Source organism: Eleutherodactylus coqui, chromosome 9, assembly GCF_035609145.1.
Source record: "Eleutherodactylus coqui strain aEleCoq1 chromosome 9, aEleCoq1.hap1, whole genome shotgun sequence".
Classification (NCBI taxonomy): Eukaryota; Metazoa; Chordata; class Amphibia; order Anura; family Eleutherodactylidae; genus Eleutherodactylus; species Eleutherodactylus coqui.
Window position 1 is genome coordinate 163,004,605 of NC_089845.1, and position 12,469 is coordinate 163,017,073.

At 43.5% G+C, this 12,469-nt stretch overlaps 1 protein-coding gene across 1 annotated transcript in view; it reads left to right on the plus strand.

The window, feature by feature from the left end:
- COL22A1 (collagen type XXII alpha 1 chain) overlaps nucleotides 1–12,469 on the plus strand; it is a 355,966-nt gene that overhangs the window by 128,349 nt on the left and 215,148 nt on the right. Inside the window, exons 13-14 of the mRNA XM_066578764.1 lie at nucleotides 6,040–6,093; nucleotides 9,428–9,481. Coding sequence (XP_066434861.1) covers nucleotides 6,040–6,093; nucleotides 9,428–9,481 — 108 coding nt within the window. The remainder of the gene's footprint in view (nucleotides 1–6,039; nucleotides 6,094–9,427; nucleotides 9,482–12,469) is intronic.

A 12,469-nucleotide genomic window follows, 5' to 3' on the forward strand; every position in this document is an offset into this window, starting at 1 on the left:
GACTGGGCTAGAACTAGGCACTAGGACGTAGAACAATGTATCCTGGATAGAACATGCTGTCACAGCTATCAACCACATCGTACTACAAAACCAATCAAGAGAGATGACCAAATCAGACACTCCTCTCTGTAAGGAGGCTGAGCCGTGTGGTCCGCTGATCCCCTTCAATGGGTCATAACAACTAACCCAACAGCCACTTACAAAGCAGGAGATAACGATGCAGAAGGACGTCTCCTGCTGATTGTATCACCGGGTGTATTTTGTGCCAGAGCCTGGGTCCACTAGGAAGTCCTTTGGTAGCCAGTCTGACTTGTTCTACAGACTAAAATGTGAGGACACCGTAAACTGCACAACCCAGTTGTTACAAATCCTACAGAGACCCAAATCCAACATGAAAGCGTCAGGTGAGTTAATTCTCACCTGTCTTCCCACCAGCCAGAGACGTCTTCATAAGGTCTTCACGCGTCATTTGTTCTTCTCCGCTCGCTTCTCTTCCTTTTATGTTGTAGAAGCTTCATACGAAGCAAACACTTAATTTTCAATCAAGCTGAAATTTCAGATCCTGATTCCTTTTTTCCCGACTTTCTGGTGCCTTTTTATTATCAGCCATTTGTTAGAAAAGAGACCAAATTGATGCTTATGCCGCGCGTTACGTTAAGTCTAAAGTTACAAAGTGGTTTATTCGACGAGAGAAATGATGATTGATGTGCAGCAGCGGCAGAAATAACTGCTAAATAATGTGGGCTCAGATCCCAAACAACATGACTCATGTTTCAGATTTTCATTTACAAATAGGGCCCGGGGGAAATCAGAGACCCGCCACACAATGAAGTGTGCGACATGTTCACATCAAGGATTGTAAATATTCTGTTTTAGAGAAATATGTTGATCACCTCAAGATGTTCTATAGTCTCACGGCTTCAATTTGGGTTTATTTATAAATTGACTGAAAACACTTTAATAAGACGTTACGCAATATCTGTAGCCCTAAACAGCACCTAAAAGGGGTGTACCAAAATAGTTTATCATCACCTAGCCATTAGATAGGTGATAAAAGTCTGTTGCCACCACTCAAACCTCCACCGATCCTGAGAATGGGGGTCGCATGTCGCCCTCTCCTCCTCCCTGCTGTGACATGGAGATTGAATGGAGTGGCGGGCGCACATTCACAGCACTTCTCTACTTATTTCAATAGGGCTGATGGAGATAGCGGATTACATGTTTTCGGCTATCTCCAACAGTCCCACTGAAAATGAATGGAGCGGAACCAAGCATGCTTCATTGCTTCTACATTCAATCTCCTCCTCGGAGAGGGTGATACTGGGCCTCCATTGTTGGGATTGGTAGGGGACCCAGCCGTGAGAACTCTACTGATCAGACCTTTATCAACTATCCTATGAATGGATACGTGATAAAGGTCTATTTTAGTACAACTCCTTTAACGGATATCTGTTACTTCTTTCACAATTGTAAAGTAATCTTTAAAGAAGTTATCTGAGCTCTTCTCAACTGATGACCTGACCTCTAGATAGGGCATCAGTAGTTGATGGATGGGGCTTCACTGCTTGGGACCCCTGTCCATCAGCTAAGAGCATGCCAGACAGGGTAGGACAGGGAAGGGAGTGGGAGCGCTGGCTTCTCCCCCATTGGAACCAATTGCAATACAACGTTTCTATTCCAGTTCCTGTCCAGGAAAGGATGTCAGTAACAGTGGCAGGAAGTGGAATAGCGGCATAGTGCTCCCACTATTTCAATGGGAGTGAAGCCGGTGCTTCCATTTCCTTCCCTGTTCACTAATGAAAAGATTCAGCCCACTTTACTAGACAGCAGACAGGATGATCAACTGATGTATGGGGGTCCTGAGCGGTGGATCCCCATCCTTCAAATAATAATTACCTATCCAGAAGTTAGGTCCTCAGTTGAAAAGAGCCCAGAAAACCACTTTATAGTCGGTGTGAATATCTTTTTTCCTCATCAGTGGCTCCAATGCCAAGAAATCCAACTTTCTGTACTGATTGCTTTGAAGCAGTCTAAAAGGCGGTTCCATTGCCAAACTCATCTAGGCTCTCTCTGCTCCAACTGCTGCAATGGCTGCTATCATGGTGATGACTTACATCCCCAGCAGGAAGCTGAAGATGCCGTGGGTTCCAGAGAGAATGCGCCGGCGTTACACTACCAGTTTCAGCGCATGCGCAGTGATGTCTTTGAGGTGTGAATGGATGAACGGTTGTCACTGCTCATGCCCCTAGGCTGTAAACTTGGTGCCCGCACAGTCTCACTGGGGCACACGATGCCTGCAGCTCAGAGTATCTGATTTCTTGTCACTGAGGAAGGAAAAAAGGTATTGTTGGATTTATCTGTTGTTCACACATCATGTGTTTATTTCATATGATACATGGAGGTGACAGACTTTCTTTAGAACAGAAATTCTCCAAGTGTGCTCCCATACTGGTACCTCGACCTTAAAGGGGTTCTCCACTTTGAACAATCCCTACTTGTTAGAATACTCCCTTAAAAAAAGCAAGTCTGAAAGAGCCCTCTTGCAAAAACTGCCGGTGATCAGCTGTGATCTACGAGGAAACATAATAGTAAGTATTCAATTTCTATGCGGCGCCACCACAGGGGAAATGGAGCATTGCATGGTGTCCTCTCACCTTAGTGGGTTGTCTGTGTAATACAAGACAGAACAGATCCTCCAATAAGAGAGAGACTATGTTTAATTGCTCTCCACTTTTTCCAAGAGATGACGCTCCTGGAGAAGGGATCCCGCTATAGATACAGTAATTAGCTGCTTTCCTAATCTTCCACAATGGAGGAGGAGCAGATCTTACACTATGAGGCCTCGGTCAGACAGGCGTTTTTTCGCGCGATTTGCGGATTGCATAACGGATGCGCATCTGCAAATCGCGTGACCGGGGCCGACGATTCGCTGAAAAATCTGCACCTAGCAGCGTTTTCAGCAAAACTGACCTGATCAAAGGAGCGCTGTCCGCTGTTCACCCAATGAATTCAATGGAGCCGGCAATACAGCCGACTCCATTGAAAGCAATGGGCTGCCGGCGATCGCGGGATGAATTGACGGGAAGGGCTTAAAAATATAAGCCCTTCCCTGAAAACCATCCTGAAATGTGTAAAAATAAAAAAAACAACTATACGCACCTTTTCCCTACAGCCAGAGTTCAGCCACGTCCGGCCGGCATTTCTCCTGAACTGCTCTGTGTAGTATTCAGTAGGTGGGGATTTAAAACCCCCGCCTGCTGAATGGGCTGCCTCTGATTGGTCACAGCCCTCACCAAACAGAGGCAGCTCTCACTCACCCATTCATGAATTCATGAATGGGGGAGTGAGTGCTGCCTCTTATTGGCTGAGCGCAGGTACCAATCAGGGGCAGCTCTCAGCTGTCATTCAGATCTGGTGTTCTGATTTTATGATTAAATCAGATCTGGTGTTCTGCATCTAATGCACAAAATCCATGAATTATTCGAGGGTCTTCAAACTGTAAAGAATACAAGAAATATATTGTGAATGAGGGAAATTCTAATGACAGACCCGTCTGCTATAAGGAATTGTGACTTGTGGCCCAGAGACAAACAGAGAGAGACCAATGCTTACCGAACACCTCCCAATAATGAAGCCTCTCTGGAGCTGCTCAACAAATGCAAAAATCCAAAAGAAAAGAGTAAGACTACTATATAACTGCACCTATATACAAAATATATCTACTATATTACTGCTTCTGTGTACAATAATATAACTACTATAATACTGCCCCCTATGTACAAGAATATAACTACTATAATACTGTCCCCTATGTACAAGAATATAACTACTATAATACTGTCCCCTATGTACAAGAATATAACTACTATAATACTGCCCCCTATGTACTAGAATATAACTACTATAATACTGCCTCCTATGTACTAGAATATAACTACTATAATACTGCCCCCTATGTACTAGAATATAACTACTATAATACTGCCTCCTATGTACTAGAATATAACTACTATAATACTGCCTCCTATGTACTAGAATATAACTACTATAATACTGCCCCCTATGTACTAGAATATAACTACTATAATACTGCCCCCTATGTACAAGAATATAACTACTATAATACTGTCCCCTATGTACAAGAATATAACTACTATAATACTGCCCCCTATGTACTAGAATATAACTACTATAATACTGCTCCCTATGTACAAGAATATAAATACTATAATACTGCCCCCTATATACAAGAATATAACTACTATAATACTGCTGCTATGTACAAGAATATAACTACTATAATACTGCCCCCTATGTACAAGAATATAACTACTATAATACTGCTCCTATGTACAAGAATATAACTACTATAATACTGCCCCCTATGTACAAGATTATAACTACTATAATACTGCCCCCTATGTACAAGAATATAACTACTATAATACTGCCCCCTATGTACAAGAATATAACTACTATAATACTGCTGCTATGTACAAGAATATAACTACTATAATACTGCCTCCTATGTACAAGAATATACCTACTATAATACTGCTCCTATGTACAAGAGTATAACTACTATAATACTGCTCCTATGTACAAGAATATAACTACTATAATACTGCCCCTATGTACAAGAATATAACTACTATAATACTGCTCCTATGTACAAGAATATAACTACTATAATACTGTCCCCTATGTACAAGAATATAACTACTATAATACTGCCCCCTATGTACAAGAATATAACTACTATAATACTGCCATCTATGTACAAGAATATTACTACTATAATACTGCTCCTATGTACAAGAATATAACTACTATAATACTGCCCTCTATGTACAAGAATATAACTACTATAATACTGCCCCCTATGTACAAGAATATAACTACTATAATACTGCCCCCTATGTACAAGAATATAACTACTATAATACTGCTCCTATGTACAAGAATATAACTACTATAATACTGCCCCCCTATGTACAAGAATATAACTACTATAATACTGCCCCCTATGTACAAGAATATAACTACTATAATACTGCCTCCTATGTACAAGAATATAACTACTATAATACTGCCCCCCTATGTACAAGAATATAACTACTATAATACTGCCCCCCTATGTACAAGAATATAACTACTATAATACTGCCCCCTATGTACAAGAATATAACTACTATAATACTGCCTCCTATGTACAAGAATATAACTACTATAATACTGCCCCCCTATGTACAAGAATATAACTACTATAATACTGCCCCCTATGTACAAGAATATAACTACTATAATACTGCCCCCTATGTACAAGAATATAAATACTATAATACTGCTCCTATGTACAGGAATATAACTACTATAATACTGCCCCCTATGTACAAGAATATAACTACTATAATACTGCCCCCAATGTACAAGAATATAACTACTATAATACTGCCCCCTATGTACAAGAATATAACTACTATAATACTGCCCCCTATGTACAAGAATATAAATACTATAATACTGCTCCTATGTACAGGAATATAACTACTATAATACTGCCCCCTATGTACAAGAATATAACTACTATAATACTGCCCCCAATGTACAAGAATATAACTACTATAATACTGCCCCCTATGTACAAGAATATAACTACTATAATACTGCTCCTATGTACAAGAATATAACTACTATAATACTGCTCCTATGTACAAGAATATAACTACTATAATACTGCTCCTATGTACAAGAATATAACTACTATAATACTGCCTCCTATGTACAAGAATATAACTACTATAATACTGCCCCCTATGGACTCTTTTGCCTATTATGACTGAATTCTGTCGAGGAATGGATTAGTGTGTAAATATTTTGCCAGTTCTTATTTGTTACTATGTCTCCTCTGATTTCTGCTCTGGACATTTTCCTTTTGACACTTTGAGGTTGCCGTTGGATGTAAGCTGCCTATAAGATGTACGGTACGCTTATATTATCTACATTTGTGATGCAATCATTCTTTGTGTTGTATTTCAGGGAGAGGCTGGAACACAAGGACTTCCAGGAATTAAAGGAGAGAAAGGAGAGCGGGTAATACCCCAAATCTGTCACTCTCTGGCTGTTGTTATGACCCTTCAATGTCATTTTACCCATTTTAACTCTTTAGATACAATCAGTTGCTTGACTTGTGTCCTTAGATAATAAAGGAGTTTTATGGTGTTCGTAGTGCTGATTGTGTGTCGGTACTACTATGTCATTGAGTGATGACATCACTGCTTCTAACTAGGAAGTGCTGATGTCATTGCTCTGAATTGAATGGAGTCCTTCTGTACTCTCGGAGCTTTGTGCCAGCAGGTGTGTTACATTATTCCATTGCTGCATGTAGAAGCTAAAGTTGGTTTTCCCCTTCAACAATAGTTGGATTCACAAGTAATTGGATACATTTGTATTCTTCACATGAAGATCCATTGGCATAAAAAAATCCTTATGGGTCAATTATTAATGTGCTGGATTTTGGCACCCGGGACGGAAGGGTCTGCTGTCAGTTTTCCCTTCCACTCCCTTTCAGTCCCCCTTAAGGCCCAGTGTCCACGGGTGGATTTAATTTATGGAAACTGCGCGGGAGATACGTAAATTAAGCCGCCAATAGGTATGGATTAGCATCCGCAAAACTATTTAAAGCATGTGGATGGGATTTTTTCCCCCCAGCGCACAGATTGGACGCTTGGGAAGAAATCACAACATGCTCCATTTTTCTGCGGATCCCGCGGGACGGCTTCTATTGAAATCAATGGAGGCCGTCTGATCCGCTGCTCAGCCACAGCTGTCACTGTGGCTGTGCTGCGGATCTGCAGGAAAGCAGGAGATTTAAAAAAAGAATTTCCTGCACATGGGTCTGGCGCGTCCGGATGCATCCGTAATGCTGAAGAAAGAAGATCTGGCCAGCAAAGAGGAGACTCGCGCTGGATCTGGACAGGTACGGAAATGTCTTTTCCTTTCCATGTCTGCTGGCACGCACGGATACCTCTGTAGGATTCAGCAGTGAAATACGTGCGTGTAAATGTACGAGAGGCCTGAGACATTCCCCAACTTCATTGTTTACATTCAAAAATTGCAACTTCTCTCTGTGACTAGTCCTTAGGCCCGTCTCATAGGGGCAGAGTCGATTCCGCGATCGTTTGATCCGCAGTAATACACTGTTCAAGCAAATGCACTGGATTACACAATTCCACTCACATTAGCGGGTCAGGATTGGGTAATCCGCTTGCAGAAAATAGAACACAGCATGTCCCCGCGCATATCTGTGAGATAGAGCCTATTCTGCTGTATGGCCAAGAATATACCTGCAGCCCATACACAATGACATTAATCACATTGCGTATGGGCTGCGGGTAATGCAAAAACGCATGAATACGTGGTCATATGCAGCACATTATGTGGCCGTACGAAGGGTCACTTTCGGACTCACAGCTGTAATCCGCAAGCCGATTCTGCATACAGCCGTGTAAGTCCGGCCTTAGCTAAGAGCGTATGCAACTACACATGGCTTCCTGCTAGTTTGGTACAATGTGTCAGTCTGGAGTCCAGGCATTTCAGCTCACAGAGCATTGAGTAGACTGGTACAATTGTATCTACTTCTCAGCTGTATACAATGTATCAGGCCTAATGCACATGAGCATATTTGCATTGCAGAATCCAAGCGATTCCACAAGAATGGCTTCCAATGAAGTCAATGGATGCCGTCCAATCCACGGCCAGTCCGCAGCTGACACTCCGGACGGCCCGCTGGATCTGCTTCAGTGCCTATCGACAGCATGGCGCAATTTGCACTGCGCATGTGCCTGGTACGCCGGACGGCATATTCACAGCACAGATCTGGACATGTAAGCAGGGTCTCTAGCCGGGCACTGGGTCGGATTGCGCTGCGGGATCCCACATGCGGAATCTGACCCAGCCACGTTCATTCGGCCTTAGGCCTCATGTTCACGGCACATGCAGATTCCATGCAGGGAATTCGGCACAGAATCCAGCACTGCCCGCAGAACCCTCCACTCCTGGCTTCACTGTACTGCGCATGGTCCTCACGGCTCGCTGTCCGACATGTGCAATCCAATTTTTTTTAAATCTCCTGCTTTCCCACGGATCCGCAGCACGGACGCAGTGTCAGCTGTGGACGGGCCGCGGATCGGACTGCATCCGTTGACTTCAATGGAAGCCATCCATGTGGGAACCGCACAAAAATGTAGCATGCTGCAATTTGTTTAACAGACCAAAAGGTCTGCAAATCAAATCCGCATGTTTTAATCCATTTGCAGATGCCCATGTATCACTATAGGTGGCTTGATTTGCGGATCTGCCATGTGGGTGTTCCCTGTGGATTCCGCAAATCAATTTTGCCCGTGGACATTGTCTGCAGTGGGGGGGGGGGGGGCTGTTTAGCTCACAGAGCCTTGTGTAGGCTGATACAATTGTATCCACTTCTCAGCTAAGAGCAGGGCTAGCTATGTACAATGTATCAGCAGCAGTTCAGCCCACAGAGCATTGTCTAAACTCCTTTGAATTCCTGATGTTGGCTTTCAATGACGAGAGTAAATCACAAATGTTGGCCTGAAGACTTTTCCTTCAATCAGCTCTTTGCCATGCTGAGCATAGAGCTAATGTGTGGAGGAAGCAAACCGCTCTGTTCCCACCGCAGTGGCCCACCTTGGTATTAATGACAATGTTCTGAATTCAATTAAATTGGAACTTTGCCTGTAATACCAATCTAGGCCATTGCAGTGGGAATAGCGCTGTCTGCTTCCTGCACACATCAGCTCTGTGAACAAGCGCACAGATCCAGTGAAAAGCTGATTGGCAAATATCCCGGGCTGCAGACCCCTGACAATCTACTATTAATGGCCTCTTATGAGGATAGACCATGGGATCTGTTAAAGTTTGGACCTCCCATCTGTCTGCTAATGGCGGATGTTTATGTAAAGAAGCACAAGCAGTCTTGCCGCTGTCGCAGAAGTTTGTGTCCCCTTGAGTAAGATGTGAAATGATGAACAGAGATAATAGACTTTTTGCTTATATAGTCATTCTCTTCACATAACGACACGACACCTTTTTTCACACATTTTGTAACACTCATATTTTTAGAAATTGTATTTCTTCAGTAGTTTCTTAGACTTGGCTTTAAAGGGACCCTGGCACATGCTTAAAGCACCATAAACTAAGGTCCTGATAGGGGAGGTGACAGGGATATTTTGGATACTCACCCCCTTCCTGATTCCCGCAGTGTCCACCGCTGAGGTCCACGCAGTCCGAGAATCTGACTATTTTCAGAGTCCTGTTCCATGCTCTGCTATACGAGTCTATGGGAAGGGCACATACTATTACTTAGTTACTAAAGGGACTTGGAACATGACATTTTTCTTTCTTTCAGGGAACATTCGGGCCTCCTGGTCCATTCGGCAGAGATGGAGCCAAAGGGGAGCGGGTAATGCCATTGCATGTGTTTTGCATTCTTTAAGTATTATTATGTTACTCATTGTTTTCAGTGTTGCTGTATCTCCTATGGATTTTAGCCCCAGAGCGTACCTGGATGCTGCTTCCTGGCCAGCCGGTGTGCAAATGGCAGGTTTTCTGTGTAGGGACACAAAGTTGTACAGCAGGAAGTGAGACTCAGTTGGACTTGGGAGTTTTTGAAAAAACTAATCAGCAAGGCAGGCAACAACTCTAGGAGACCATTAGTTGTAGTCTTAGGTACCTGCTACTCTTTAACCACTGCAAGGAAGTGTGGACGTTACCGGAATTATCTTGGGGACTATGATCAGGTCTTGGTCCCCTTGATAGTCCCCAATAGATGATCAGATCCTTGATAGCATGCTAGGCTGAAGATGTAGTTGGGACAGATCTGGGTTGGCAACATAAAAGTTAACACTTGATTCACAATCAGCATTAGGGTCAAAAGGTTGGGCTGGGGTTTGTACATGGAATATCCAAGAACAACCTAAAATCAGAGAAGTTGGGTCAAACACAGGAAATAATGGGACTACCAAGAGGTAACCACATGGCTGAGAAACAAGTGCAGGAAACTTGCAGCACTTTAACTATAAGGTCCTGGGAAAGTAATGTCACATCTTGCCTGCTTTGGCAATACAATGCATTGGCAAAGTACCGTGATGTGGTCCATGTGTGTATTCCATAGTCCATATAGGATAGCAAGATGCACTGAGTTTAAGTAATTCCACTTGTAAATGAGAAAAACACCAGATCTGAAGAGTCTGTACCGTGGCATGACCATAGGTGCTTTGTGTGCAGGTTTTAGGGTCAAGACTTAAGGGTTTTAGGGTCAAGTACTTTCACATTTAAAAGCTGCATTTAGGGAGATAAGTCATTAACGTCCCCTAGAGAAAAGGACTAAAATGAGTGGCTTCAGAAAATAAAGACTTTGATAGCTGTCCAGCTGAATACATGTTGGGGAGATCTCAATAGTCATGTCCTGTCACAGCCTGGCATGGTTGGACCACAGTAGATGGTTATAAGAGGTTGAAGAGAAGCCCAAATAGCACAAGAGAACATGACTCTAAGGGCCCATTCACATGGCTGTATTTTCGGGCCGTGCATTGTCCGTGTATATCCTGGACAGCACACGACCCCATTGTAGACTATGAAGCTATTCACATGACCGGAGACTGATGGTCCGTGTGAAAAAAAAGCTGCATGCCCTATTCTTGTCTGTTATCATGGATAGGAATAGGACATGCGATGTGCAGGGTCTGCAGAGACCGGACAGCACACTGAAGGGTGTCCGCCTGCTGTCCGACGTGACTTGTGTCTGAGTTCCTCAAGCTCAACTTGCATATGGCCGTGTGGTACCAGCTTAATGGACACGTGAGTATAAAAACCAAAACCCTGCGGGCTGCAAACAGCTGATCCGATCCAACAAGACCTTGTTCAGTCCAAATCCTGGTGATCATAGATTCGGTTTTGGCAAAGACCACAATTGGGTCTCAATATTACAGATTTGTAACATTTGCTAAATTCCCTTCGCCAGGATGGTCGAATTCCCTACTACTAAGCTGGATGTGCCAACTTAAGCCACAAATACAAGTCTGTTATAGGAAATGTAAAATTCAGTGAAACATTGGTATAGCAAGTTCTAGATTACACTCGTCTCTACACAATGATCCATCATATAGCACAAATGAGCTAATCGTTACTGAACTACACACCTCAACATTGATATTGCAACACCAAGAAGGACAAGCCATAAGGTTATGCAAATCAAGGAAGAAGGTGTAGCTAAGATATGCAGATGATCGTATTTTCAAGTACTTCGCTCCAATCTGTGGCATGTGGGAGGGGCTTCAGTTGTATAAAAGTCTTGTGGTATGATCGTATGATGCCTCCCGTTCTTCGGCGGGCCAGTCATCGCCTCTCGTTGCGAGTGAGAGGGACAGAATCCTTCAACTGAGAGACCTCTTTTTATCACTCCGGCAGATCGTTACGCAAGTAGTCCGAGATGTCAGCACTGTGCAGTGTTACGTGTCCCAGTGGTTGGGAGAACGATGAACCCGAATGACAGCAAGAGGGGCACAGAGGGAACCTCTGCATGGGTGGATCATCAGATTAGAAAAATGGAGCATAGTTATCCATTCTGTACTGCAAGTGAAATTGGACATCACATCCCAAGCCTCGGGGATCGAATAGTGTCACACAAACCATCAGAAGGCCTTTGTGCCACATTGAGCTATAAGCCAGACATCCAGTTACAGTTGTCCCATTGGCTCACACCACCATTCCCTAAGGCTAGTGTGGTTCAGAGCAAGATGGCAGTGGAGGCTGGAATGGAGTTCTGTCCTCTTCAGCTATGAGTTCTGCTTTTGTCTTGGACTCAATGATAGCTGAAGATTGGTCTGGAGACCACATGGACAACACCATGAAGAGACCTGCATGAGGGAACGTCGCACCTGTCCTACTACAAGGATGATGGTGTGGGGCAGCATAATGTATGGTAGCACGATGCCTCTAGTCTTCATTCCACATACACTAACAGCTCAGCGTCACATTGCTGTGCTCGTAGAACCAGCGGTGTGGCCATTTCTCTGAAGTGTCCCATTTTCAAGACAATATTGCCAGGCCGAATGTTGCTCATGAAACTGTGAGCAGCCTGCGTGGCCTAAATGTGTTACTGTGACCTGAAGCGTCTCCGGACTTGTCTCCCATCAAGTACATTTGAGATGTCATTGGTCGGCAATTGTAAAGGGGCCGCCTGCAGCGCATCTTGATAATTTGCATGCCCAAGTGCAATCAGCGTGGCAGACCATTCCTCAGCAACCATTAATAAGCTCATTGAGAACATGCCAAGGCGAGTAAGTGCGTGTATTCCTGAGCGCCGGGCTCATACTTCATACTGAATAAATCTCGGTGTTTTGAATATTTTGTTTCCAATTAAATATCATTAACGACTTTTGCTTCTTGC